Below are 13,688 nucleotides of genomic sequence, written 5' to 3'. Positions count from 1 at the left end.
TGATGCTGTCATTGTTTCTTTAAGCTGCAAGTGTACAGTCTCCATTTACCAGCAGCCCATAAATAACTCTACTGGAGCCATCGGGAGTCAGCTCTTGGCAGAGTTTTGGTTCTCCCTGTGCCCACTTTACAAAATGACTTATGCAGACAAGGTTGATAGCATGGCTATTGCCTGTGGACATGGCTGTGGCTCGCTAGGTGTTGCTGAAGTCCAAAGGCCACCATCCCTGACCATTAGCCATGCTGGCTGGAGCTGAGCAGCAGCCATTGGGGACTGGAGTCCCAACATCTGCAGGGCCACCCATTCCCCACTGCTGGCTACAAGATTGATGGTCAATGGATTTAAAATAGCTCTCTCTCTGTGTCCCCTTTTGTTCAAGCATTCTAAAGCATCCAGTATCTTCATTCCAACATCTCTCATCAAATCCAACACACCTTCAGGCATTTTCTTGCTCTTTGCTTCAGGAGGTTATTCACCCTGTAATCCTATTATGATGCTGTGGAGTTCCAACAAGTACAGAGGTGGCAGACATAAGGCACCATCTGCATTATAAATAGCCATGGTTTACCCCAGAGAATCCTGGGAAGCGTAGTTTGTTAAAGGGGCTGAGAACTGCTAGGAGACTCCCTATTCCCCTCATAGAGCTATAATTGGCAGAGTGGTTTAATGATCAATCCCTCTTCCCGGGGAACTAACAATGTCCCCATAATTCACAGACAGTCTCCTCTCCATCTCCTCTCTCCTTCAGTACCGTGGGACATTGTGTGTGTCTGACATCATAAAAAACAACACCACCACCACCAAACCACATATTTCTCTTTGACAAGGAAAACAACCAGTGCAGGAAGCCCTGGACCAGATTGTTTCCATAATAATGGGTAATTCCTTGACAACTTCCTGGCTATAAATAGCTCCTGCTAGATTGAAGCAAAGTTACTGGACACACAATTGGTCATGCTGAGCTGATGACACCTCACCACTCACTTCTCCCACTCCCATTTCTGTTTCCATAGAGCATTTCAACAGGAGAAAACAGTAAATTTGGGTCTCTCCAAATCTCCTTATATTGGTCCCTGAATAATCTTGGAAAATCCTCACTTGTTTACAGAAGCTGGTCTGGAAAGGAACCCAAGTATATTGAACATAATATACTTTCACTGAATGCTGGCAGATCCCAAACTTGAAGGGGTTCTTCAAGAGTAAGAGGGATCTCCCAAGACCTGCTAGTCTAACCCCCTGCTCAACCCAGCAAATCCAGGGATAGAGCATCTCCAAGATATGGCTGCCTAATATTTGCCTGAAGACCTCTAGAGTTGGAGAACCCACCAATCTCTAGGTTATGAGTTCCTTTGTTGAGCTGCTCTTACCACCCTAATGGACAACTAAAATTCCAACCTCCTCCTCTAAGCCCATTAGATCTCGTCCTGTCCTCAAGGATCACACAGAACAAGTCTTTGCCCTCTGCTGTATGATAAGACAGTCAGGTATTTGCAGTGCTGTGAAATCTCCTGGCCCCAAGCTTCTCAGTTTATGTTTGACTGGTCTTTGAGGGTGTCAGGGAACTGCCATTGGAGCCAGAGGTGGAGGGAAGGCTCCAGAGGGATGCCGGAGAGGGTCCCAGTAGGGAGAGAGGCAGCCCATCTGCTGGGGAAGGAAATCAGCGTAGCACCAGTGGAGAAGGGGGGCAGATGGGGGAATTGGCGAGGGGGCTCCAGGACTCCTCGCCGGAGACCAGCAGGGAGAGCACGGGTCCTCCACTGCCCACACCCTCCCTGTTCATAAGACTTCCGCGCAGGGAGAGTAGGAGGAGACTTGGCGTCAAAGAACTTCCTTGCTGGAAGAAGTTCAAGAAACGCCCATGGACGGATTCTGCCAGCGATTGAGACAGCCACGGGTGAGTGGCTGTCTAGACAGAAAGGGTTCACCCAGGTAGCCCAGCCAGGTGTGGCGATGATTTACGCACAAGCAACCCCTAGAACCATTACAGAAGGCAAGAGCAAAGCTGAGCTACAAAGATTCAAATGCCTGTAATTTGGAAAGTCAAAATTAAATTCCCAAAACCATTTTCCATAGTAGTTAGTTCATAATGAAGAGTCCTGCTGGATCAGATCAAAGGCTCATCTTGTCCAGCTTTCTGAACCTACAAGGGCCAACCAGATGACTATAGGAAGCCCCCATGTGGAACATCAGTGCAAACTCTGGCTCATGTTCCCCAGTGACTGGCATTCAGAGGCGTACGACCTCAGATAGATTCATTTACTTTCTTAGATTTGTACCCTACCTTTCTTCAGCCATGGAGCCCAGGGTGGTGGGCGTGGGGTTCCAGGCCCTGATCAGACCCAGACCTGCTGAACCTCAGCAAGATGGTGACCTCATGTGCCTTCAGAGCATACCCTGGGTGTATAATATGACAAGTAGGCAATGAAAGTCTTAATCCACAATGTGGCAGCTAGACTGGTGACTGGGAGTGGTCCCACCTCTGCTACAGTGTGATGGGCTGGTGTGTTGAGAAACTTCCTTCAACAGAATGCTTGGAAGAGCAGTTCAAGAGAATTTCTCTGTGCGATTTATTTTTTAAAATGGTGATAAATTAGACACTCCAGAAGGTAACACACTATCAGAAGTATTTTCTTTTTAATATAAAACAGCAAATGTTTTAAAACAGGTTTATTTTCCTCTCCTTCCTCCCCCCTTTGCATTGCCCATGCCAATAAACATTAGGAAGGCAAGACTTGTTTACATTTTAATAAAATTAAGTTACTTGGTGCCACTTTCTATTATAGTCTTTATTGGGAAGTGGAGTAAAATTGCACACAGGGGAGTCATAAAAAGAAGGGAGTTGAAATCACTGTGAACAAAAGTATAGATTCTGAGATTTATTTCTTTAAAATGGATCATGGGGAAGATAGATACCTCCTCCTCCGAACAGAGGTCTGGGTTTCTTCCCACTTTCGATTGGTGCTGGTAAAATTTGAAAACTTTCTGAGAGCAAAAGAGACCCATAGAGTCAGATGTGTCAAGAGGGAGCCAATTGGCCATATTCAGTTCAAATGGTGCATCTTCCATGGAAAAAGAAGCCAGCATTTAGAAAACATAGACCCACATTGATCACCCAAAGTACTAAGGTAGGAAGGTCCATTTTTTTGGCCTGCTATCCACTGACGTCATGGGAACAACAGGTTGATCTGCTGCCTGCTTTCAATTTTAAAAATGGAAGACCAGTTTCCTAGGCCAGTGCCAGGGCGCACCATGAGTCTTGGCGAAGAGGAACGCTTAGTCCCGACTGCTGGGTCATGGTGGCCGCAGAGAAGGCGTAGTCCTCTGGCTCGTACTTGAACTGGGTGTGGCTGTCAGCTAGGGTATCTTCAGATTGGCTTGGACCCTACGGGGATTTGCAACAAAGAAATGAATGGGCTTGCTGTCCCCATTACAGGTGAAATTTCTATTCCATTGGTTATTTTAACCCCTACCGTAAAGACTAAGATGTTTAACACGGGTCAGACCTCCAGTCTTCCTGATCTCTGCAGCTCCTGGCTGTATACACAAAGAATGGGAAACCTGTAGCCCTCCAGATATTGTTGGACCACAGCTCCCATCATCCCTGAGCAGTGGCCACTGTTGGCTTGGGCTGATGGGAATTGGAGTCCAACAACATCCAGAGAGCCACAGGTTCTCCATCCCCAACACACACCCTTCTTTATGCCTCCCTGCTTCTAGTTTCCCTTTCAGTGTTTCTCAGACTTGGGTCCCCAGCTGTGGTTGGACTACAACTCCCATCATCCCTAGCTAGTAGTCAGGGATGATGGGAGTTTGGTCCAACAGCTGGGGAGAAACACTAATCTCTTGTATTCCTTCTTCAGGTCTCCCACTCATTCTTTTGCAGGACTCATCTCATAGAATCATAGAGTTGGAAGAGACCACAAGGGCCATCGAGTCCAACCCCCTGCCAAGCAGGAAACACCATCAGAGCACTCCTGACATATGGTTGTCAAGCCTCTGCTTAAAGACCTCCAAAGAAGGAGACTCCACCACACTCCTTGGCAGCAAATTCCACTGTCGAACAGCTCTTACTGTCAGGAAGTTCTTCCTAATGTTTAGGTGGAATCTTCTTTCTTGTAGTTTGGATCCATTGCTCCGTGTCTGCTTCTCTGGAGCAGCAGAAAACAACCTTTCTCCCTCCTCTATGTGACATCTTTTATATATTTGAACATGGCTATCATATCACCCCTTAACCTCCTCTTCTCCAGGCTAAACATGCCCAGCTCCCTTAGCCGTTCCTCACATGCCTAGTTCCTCCATTCCCATCATTCCTTTGGTCTACTGCCTCCTTTTATAGACCTCCATTTTTAATACAGGCCTTTATTTCCGCTCCGGCCTGCTGTACTCTAAGACTATGCCCGATTTCTAACTGGCCCAGGAGACTCTGAAATTACGGCAGCTTGGCCAATGACTTGGCCAATCATTATCATCTCCACCAGCAGCACAAAATCCATGAGCATGCTACATATTATATCATATCGTTTGTCAAGATGTACTGCAGTTCCTATCATCCATTTACCTGGGAAGCTGCCACGATCGACTGCCCTGGATATTGCGCTGTTACAGAGGGTTCCGTTTTTAAAGTGACGGTGCTTTCAGAATTTGTGATGGAGGAAGGGGAATTGGTGGTTGAATTGGTGGACCCTGCAAGATAAAATGGTTTAAAGAATACATACATTAATGGAAGTGTGAAGCAGAAGCGGATTGCATTATTATTGCTAGTTATAAGCCATATGATTTATTCATATTTCCATCTCCTTCAAACTTCTGACATCTGTGCAAGGCCTCTGAGACCAAACATTTGCTTCTTTCTCAGAGGTGAGGAACTGTCAGGTCCAGGGGCTGAATGTGGCCCTTGAGGGATATCTATTTGGCCCTTGGGACCCTCCCTAGACCCTACCCCACCCCATACTTCTCACTGGCTCTCCTCTGCGTGTAACTTGAGAACTTTTGCCTAGATGTCACATTTTCTGGAACTGTGATAATGGCTCTTGCTTTGGGGATGCAGGATGAAGAGGGAGGGAGGGGAATCTATAGCTTCTGTATTGCTAGAATCTAGCCTACTGTACAAAGGCAACAATCACATCCATTGCTTTCCCTGCTTTCGCCTCTGGCCCCTACCATCACTGCATGTGGCCCCCAGAAAGTTCCTGCAATGGAATACAGCCCTCAGATTGGAATAGGCTCCCTACCGGTTGTTTTATCCCGTTACCAACAGCGAACTCAACCCACTGAGTGCCAATCCTTTTGCAGCCAAAACAGTACTGTCCACACACAAGAGGAGCAGTCCCCAAGGTTTGAACAAACAGAAAATACTTTAGTAAATCTTGGAAGATCTTAATGGGGACGACGACCCCAAATAGCCAAACAAGGACTAAGCACTTTATCACTTATAATTTAATCTTAATTTTTATAATTGTCCTCCTTTAAGCTCACCCTTGCCCTTGCTTTAACCCTTATCCTTCACAGAGGGTCTAACTAGTCGGCCAGCAGAATCATAAGAAATAATTCTTTCTGGGTTGCATCTCTTCGGACTGTGGGTTTGGCTAGGGTTGGATGTGTGTGAGGGTGAAGGTTAAACACACAGAGAGAAACCTTGGCTGAACTGTGGATCACACAAACAGAGAAAGATGAACTCTCTGTGCGAACACGTGGGGTGGATCTACACACAGGGGGGACGCTATAAATAAGTCAGAAATTAAATCGTTATAGGAAAAAACAACGCTATGAAAAATCGCAAATATTTTTGTTTGCTCTCCAGCACCATCTGGTGTTGCATCTTTATAATGCATTCAAAACACTGTTTTTTTTTTTACTAATGTAGCTGACTCCATAGTGTGTATGAACTGTGTGAACACTTTGTGAATTCTGCTTCACAATGGTAGAAAGAGTCGATGTCGAAGGATCAAATCATGCAGATACTGCCTTCCTTTCCTTAATTCTGCAGTGTAGAAGGTTGGACTGTAAGCAATTTGGAGCAGGACAGCCATGCATGCACCGAGACGCCATTTATTTTATAATTTACTATTATTATTGATACCTGTTGAGGATTTTCCTTTGGTGATATTTTTAGGTTTCCTCTTCCTCGTCTGGATGCTTTCTTTTTTCATTGCCAGAGGTCTGGGTACCTTGACATCAAAAAGAGGAAGAATCATCAGTACCGGCTTTGACTTGCTTTTCTGCAGAGCACTCCAGTATTTGCTTTATAGTCACTGTATCTGTGCAATGCAGACGGTGCCCTTGTCCTTCAAAGGGGTTCATTTTTCTCATTGGCAGTCCTTGGGCTAGTAGATACATGAGGCAGAGTATTTGGAGAACCTTACGACAGACACACATACCCATATTTCCTCCAGTTTCTTTCCTACACTACTGGGGAAGGAGAAATAGCTGTGGCTGATGACTACAGTATTTTTACTTCTTGAACAAGGACAGTCTTCTGTCTCTGGGACAGGTGAAACCTAGGTCCACATTTTTGAAAGACGCAAAGCACACTGGCACAGGTTCTGGCCTGATGGGCAGATTCCACTTCTGAACTCAAATCAAAATGCATAAAGCTTAGGACCCTGATTCCTTATAGACTGCCTTATCTCATAAGTACTGACCCAGACCCCAAAATAGTTGTCTGAAGCCTTTTCTCTCAGTGCCCTTTTCAAGAAAAGTTTGGAGGAGAGCAACGAGAGAACAGGCCTTTTCCGTGGTAGCCCCTCAGTTGCAAAACACTCTCCCCAGGAAGGCAAATACACGTTTCTTTCTCAAGTACAGTGGTACCTCTGATTACATACGCTTCAGGTTACATATGCTTCAGGTTACAAACTCCGCTAACCCAGAAATATTACCTCGGGTTAAGAACTTTGCTTCAGGATGAGAACAGAAATCGTGCTCCAGCGGCACAGTGGCAGCAGGAGGCCCCATTAACTAAAGTGGTGCTTCAGGTTAAGAACAGTTTCAGGTTAAGAACAGACCTCCAGAACGAATTAAGTTCTTAACCCGAGGTACCACTGTATTTTGGAACTGATGGAGACCACTATATTATGTTGCCTTTATGGCAGTATTTGTCCATCCTGTTGTTGGGTAGAAGGGTTTTTGTGTCTGATTCTTTTGTGAATTGACTTTTAGAGCCATTGTTTTTAACTACATACAGGCCACTCTCAATTTGTGTGCATTTGATGCACGCATGTACCATGTTCAGCACCGGAAGGAGGAGGGCTGGGGCGGGCGGCTTAATGCGCTCTGCCAATGCATGCGGTGACCTGGAATGTAACTCTGGTGTAAACTGAGGTTTGTGTGCCTGTATTTATTTCTATATATTGTACTTGTTTCTGCATTTATTATTTCTCTGGGGCTTTGTGTTTGAAGAGACATATGCTCAGAATACCAGGTTAATGAATACATGCTCCTTACCCCATGCAGTTTCATGTATAATCCACATGCGTTGCAGACTGGCTCCCCTTCTGCGTTCCGTCTCCAGAGCGTAGTGTTGGTCGTATGGCAGTTAGTGCAGCAGAGACCGGCGCGTCTAGAGGACGACTGAAAAGGAAGAGATATATATAAGTGGGGTGGTGCTGAAGCACTGCTGCATTTGCATCAGGCAGGAAATGATCAAATCTGAGATAAAGCCCATTTCCTAGAAGATGAGGGGTTGATGTGACATCAAATATAAACATGTCTAATTGCCTTTTAAAGCCATCCAGGATGGCGGTCACCGCTACCATCTTGGGGGAATGAATTCCATAGCTTATAACTATGTACTGGGTGGAGAAGGTAACTGAATATTAATGGAAAACTATGTATTTTTTTATTAAATTTGTTAACTGTTGAAATATACAGGGTGAGTCTTTTAAAAGAGGCCCCGTGGAACATGTGTACTCTATATCCACAGGGCCTCTTTTAAAGGACTCACCCTGCATATACCGTATTTTTCGCTCTATAAGATGCACTTTTCCCCTTCTGAAAAGTAAGGGGAAATGTGTGTGCATTATGGAGTGAATGCAGGCGGGAGGCTCTGCTCAGCGCTCCCTTTAAAGAGCTGCACACACACTCTGCGCGCTCTTTAAAGGGAGTGCGGCTCTTGGGGGAGCTTTAGCCATGCGCAGCCTCTCCTGGGCAGCGGGATGAAAGCTCCCCTTGCCCGGGAGAGGCTGCGCATAGCTATCCCATAAGCCAGGATAGCCAGTGGGATCGCTGCGCTGAGATCCTGCTGGTTGTCCTGGCTTCTGGGATTCAGAATATTTTTTTTTCTTGTTTTCCTCTTCCAAAAACTAGGTGCGTCTTATGGTCTGGTGCGTCTTATGGCACAAAAAGTATATATATACACACACAGTGAGGGAGGGAGGGAGGGAGGGAGGGAGAGAGAGAGAGAGAGAGAGAGAGAGAGAGAGAGAGAGAGAGAGAGAGAGAGAGAGAGAGAGAAATAACCCAGTGGCCTTCCTTGCACGATGGTTATGTAAACAAGCAGAATACAGTGGTATCTCGGGTTACATACGCTTCAGGTTACAGACTCCGCTAACCCAGAAATAGTGCTTCAGATTAAGAACTTTGCTTCAGGATGAGAACAGAAATTGTGCTCTGGTGGTGCGGCAGCAGCAGGAGGCCCCATTAGCTAAAGTGGTGCTTCAGATTAAAAACAGTTTCAGGTTAAGTACGGACCTCCGGAACGAATTAAGTACTTAACCCGAGATACCACTGTAGTAAAAAATTACAATGCAAGAACTGACAATGCTAAGGGTACCTGAATGAGCTGAATCTCCTACCACTACTGCCTAAAGGCAATTCTCACCAGCCCCTGGTGTCTTCTTCAAGGTATGTTCATACATGTGCCCATGTTCATGAAGAAAATTAAGAGATTCTCTGGCTCTGTTGCAACCCCTTCACTTTTAAGGGCTTCAAAGGAGAAAGTTTTACGAGTTAGAATTATGGAGCCCAACTTGTTCCACTGCTAAGTCTCTGACCCAAACAGAGAAACATATTTTGACTGCTGCATGCAATCAGCAGTTCCATGTGAAGTTTGCGATGATTTCCTGCACAGATGCCAGCATGAGAATCACACCATTGGATTTGTGCCTGGTGAAACAAGTACTCCTCCTTTCACATGAAAAGTTAACCTTCTCTCTCTCTCTCTCTCTCTCTCTCTCTCTCTCTCTCTCTCTCTCTCTGTGTGTGTGTGTGTGTAGAAGAGTTTTAAAAATATCTAGGAAGCTTTGATGGCAACCAAGACCATCAAGGGTCTGGAAACTGAGCCTTATGAGGAATGGTTGAGGGAGTTGAGTATGTTTAGCCTGCAGAAGAGGAGACAGAGAGGAGATATGATAGCCATCTTTGAATATCCAAAGGGCTGTCACATGGAGGATGGAGCAAGCTTGTTTTCTCCTGCTCTGGAGGGTAGAACCCCAACCAATGGATTCAAGTTACAAGAAATGAGATCCCAGCTAAACATCAGGAAAAAATTTCTGATGGTAAGAGCTGTTTGACAGTGGAACGGTCTCCCTTGGGAGGCTATGGACTCTCCATCCTTGGAGGTTTTAAAGCAGAGGTTGGATGGCCGTCTGCCATGGATGCTTTAGCTGAGATTCCTGCATTGCAGGGGGCTGGACTAGATGACCCTCAGGGTCCCTTCCAACTCTACAGTTCTATGTGATGAGGGAAGGCTCTCTAACCCCCACCCCAACCTGGCAGCTTGATATTGTGTAGTCCTGCAGCAAACTACATCTTGCAAACTAACATACTCTCACTTTAGGTGCTTCAATAATATTTCACAGCCTTAAAGTATCAGTTCTTCGTGAGCATCACCCATTGACTTGGAAATTACCCACAATGCAAAAAAAACACAAACGTGTGCATCCGTTTGTTTCGCTATTAAAAACGTGGCCCCCACAAATGATGAATTAAGTGAAGGGGAGCAGGAATCAGAACGAGTAGTATTGCAAAGACCACAGTGGTGACCGGCATTTCAGGAAGACATAGTGGAATGACACATTTTAGCATTCTGGTTGTGAAGTTCCTGAATGCTCACCCACACGTTTGTTCCCCATTTCTAGGCACAGGTTTGGGATTTCCAGGTCCAGGCCTGAATGTTTTGTGTTTGTTTTCTCCCACTGCTTTATATAGTAATATGTAATATGGGGTCATCCCTCCTTCCCTGCCAGGTCACATTCTACAGCGGCTACAGCAAAAATGGCCATTGCTACAGACCTCAACAAAATTATTGGTTAAACACTGTGATCACGATAATGAAAAAAAGTGTTGACAGATCACAATATTGTTAATTAAAGTAAAATCAACTAGGACTGTAAGGATTGCTGTGATACTGTTTGATCAGACAGTGGGATGGCTTCCCCCAAAAAACAAAATCCTTAAGAAATGTCATTTCGTAGGGGTCTCCTATCAGCTATCAGCCCCCTTCAAACCACAGTTCCTAGGATTCTTTGGGGGGAAGCCATGACTGTTTAAAGACATATAAGAGTGATCGAAACATATGGTGTGACTGTGACCATAGCGGATGAGCCCTGTAGGAAAAGAACTACTCTTCCAGAAGGGAAACAGTCAGATTACAAATTCTCTCCAGCATTTGGCAATAGTGGTAAAAGACTAAGGTCTATTTTGGTTGTCAGGGAAGGAGGGAGGGAGGCACATTTGTTTCAACAGCTCCAGCATTATTCTTACTGTGCTTTTTTTAAAAGAGAAAGTGAATTCCTCCCTCCTCTTCCTATTCCACTCTGCCTTTGCGGAGCTTTGACCTTGGCTACGAAGTTGTTGACTTCAACATTGCGCCCCGATGTGTTTGTTTATACAAAACCAGACCGAGCCCTTAAAACAGAAAGTCCACCCCAGACTGCGTTCGGCAGCCAAATGCAGCTGATAAGCTTTTGGTATCGTGGACTTTGTAATGTGTTTCATTCAAAGCACGCAGGAAAGGCTCATACGCTGCCTCAGCTACAAAGCCAGAGGACTGAACCAAGATGGAGAGTCGCACCCAGAGTCATTGTGGCTCGAACGACACATGATACTCAGCTGAACAATTATTTTCTCCAATTCTTTATATTGCTGACTCTACACACACACACACACAAGTGTTTGTGTGAAAGGAAGCTCAACTGTTTTGTACTCTGGTGTACACTTGTTGAATGTTACCTGTGAATAAACGTGCCAGTATGCAGCTCAAAGATTTGTGTGCACAAATTGTACATCTGTTGATCATACTGTGTGAGCACCCAAGGAACAGCCATGGGTCCATGCCCCATGTTGGGCAAAAGATACCTGCATTGCAGACTAGATGATCCTCGTGGTCCCTTCCTATGATTCTGAGGGAAAGAGATGGACAACTCTCCCCTCTAGCTAACCTTCCCCAGAACTTTAGTTCTTAGTCAAACTCTGATTCCAGATGCATGCTTGGTTACGAGAAGGGGCTATGGGGAGGTTATCTAGCAATATTAGGTTAGATCTTATCTTCATGTCCAACTACTCTATTCCGAACTTAAAAATGGAAAGCGTAATGCCGGTGGTCAACAAAAGAGGTTCAAAGACTCTCTCTAGGCAAATCGGAAAAAATGTAGTGTAAACACCGACAAGTGGGAAACACTGGCCTGTGAAAGCTCCAATTGGAGAACAGCCTTTACCAAAGGTGTCATGGGCTTTGAAGACACTCGAACTCAGGACACAAGGGAGAAACGTGCTAAGAGGAAGGTATACTTGGCAAACCCTCACCATGATCAACTCCCGCCTGGAAACCTATGTCCCCACTGTGGAGGGATCCAGAATTGGCCTCTGCAGGACTCACTGTTAAAACCGTGTTTATGGAAGACAATCTTACTCAGCGACAAGTGATGATGAAGAAGAAGAAGAAGAAGAAGAAGAAGAAGAAGAAGAAGAAGAAGAAGAAGAAACAGCAATACTAGGAAAGGGCTTATCCTCATTCACCACTGCGATTAGAATTGGACAATTACCCCACAATCTTCCCCTTTTTAACTTTGATTAAGGCAGATTCCAGGTGCACACTGACCAGCTGCCATCGTGTATTTTCCTCTCCCTTTCCAATACTACGTTTAGGGCTTGAATAGTTTTAATCCAGCAAAGAGAAATGAAGGTCATGGGAAATACCTTTGGAATCCCAAGGACAAGTCAACATTTCTGCTGCCAGGGATGTAAGATATATTCTCTAAACAACTGAAGGGGGAGGGAAGAATGTTATACTTTAAAGCTCGGTGAGTAACAGTGGAAGGGAAAGACGCATTGGGTTGTATCCAATGCTATTCCTGCTCAGAGTAGACCCACTGAAATTAATGAACATGACTAACTTAGGGTCATTACTTTCAGTGGGTCTACTCCGAGTTAGCTGGAGTCTAGCCACAGGGTATAAAATTAGATGAAGTGTGAAGTTGCTAAATGTAAACAGAGGCAGTCTTGACTCCAACCATGAGGCGCCAGAGTTTTGCAGACTGAATCTGGGGAATGGCTGTGCTTTTTGAAAGCTTGGGCTTTCTTTAGGAAACCTAAAATTGGAACCCCAAACCTGAAAAGCAGGCCAAAAGAAAAGAAAAGCAGGGAGTAGCAGTCACGTGGTTTTAAAACCTGCATTTGGATGTATTCAAAATTAAATTGCAAGTGGATAAAGTCACATATAGGGGACGCGGGTGGCGCTGTGGGTTAAACCACAGAGCCTAGGACTTGCCGATCAGAAGGTTGGTGGTTCGAATCCCCGTGATGGGGTGAGCTCCCATTGCTCGGTCCCTGCTCCTGCCAACCTAGCAGTTCGAAAGCACATCAAAGTGCAAGTAGATAAATAGGTACCTCTCTGGCAGGAAGGTAAACGGCGTTTCCGTGCGCTGCTCTGGTTTGCCAGAAGCGGCTTAGTCATGCTGGCCATATGACCCGGAAGCTGTACTCCGGCTCCCTCAGCCAATAAAGGGAGATGAGTGCCGTAACCCCAGAGTCGGCCACGACTGGACCTAATGGTCAGGGGTCCCTTTACCTTTACCTAAAGTCACATATATATTAAGAACATTTTGCAAAAGGTTCCATAAAAGTTCCTACACTGAATGCACACTTTCTTGCTGAAGAGAGTCTGACCCTGTAGGCATCCTCATATGTGCCTCAGTGGCAGAATGCAAAGATCAGGCAGAGGAATGGGGGAATAAGGTGATCTCATATGCACACTGGCCCCAGGTTGCTTAAGACTTTGTATGCCAATAGCAAGTCCTTGAAAATAGGTTGGTGGAACCATAGGAAGCTGCCTCATATTGAGTGAGATCCATTGTTCTGCCTAGCTCAGTACTGTTTACACAGACTGGCAGCAGCAACTCTCCAGGGTTCCAGACCAAGGCTCCTCTGCCAGCCCCACCTGGAAATGCCAGGAATTGAACCTGGGCTCTTTTGCAGAGAAGGTAGATGCTCTGCCACTGAGCCACAGCTCTTCTCCAAGTACATTCAAGAACATACTGGCAGTCAGTGGAGCAACCTCAACTCAAACAGCTCAGAACCACAATAACTCAAGGTCCGACCCAGACCCCGCAATCATCATGCGAGGTCCTTCTTTGTGTGCCTCCTCCGGAGGTCTAGACGGTGGCAACACAAGCCGGGGCCTTTTTTGCAGTGGCTCCCTGTTTGTGGAATGCTCTCCCCAGGGATGTTTGCCTGGCACCTTCATTATGCATCTT

General features: G+C 45.6%; 1 protein-coding gene across 2 annotated transcripts in view; it reads right to left on the bottom strand.

The window, feature by feature from the left end:
• Nucleotides 1–2,617: 2,617 nt before the first annotated feature.
• GATA5 (GATA binding protein 5) overlaps nucleotides 2,618–13,688 on the bottom strand; it is a 52,752-nt gene continuing 41,681 nt past the window's right edge. For both annotated transcript variants that reach the window (XM_081917141.1, XM_081917140.1), the window contains exons 4-7: nucleotides 7,441–7,566; nucleotides 6,080–6,167; nucleotides 4,559–4,683; nucleotides 2,618–3,382 (exon numbers count right to left, since the gene is read on the bottom strand). In XM_081917141.1, coding sequence (XP_081773267.1) covers nucleotides 3,227–3,382; nucleotides 4,559–4,683; nucleotides 6,080–6,167; nucleotides 7,441–7,566 — 495 coding nt within the window. In that variant the 3' untranslated portion in view covers nucleotides 2,618–3,226. The remainder of the gene's footprint in view (nucleotides 3,383–4,558; nucleotides 4,684–6,079; nucleotides 6,168–7,440; nucleotides 7,567–13,688) is intronic.

This window comes from Podarcis melisellensis, assembly GCF_964234715.1.
Source record: "Podarcis melisellensis genome assembly, chromosome: 6".
NCBI classification, from domain to species: domain Eukaryota; kingdom Metazoa; phylum Chordata; class Lepidosauria; order Squamata; family Lacertidae; genus Podarcis; species Podarcis melisellensis.
This window is presented reverse-complemented; position numbering and strand designations above follow the sequence as displayed.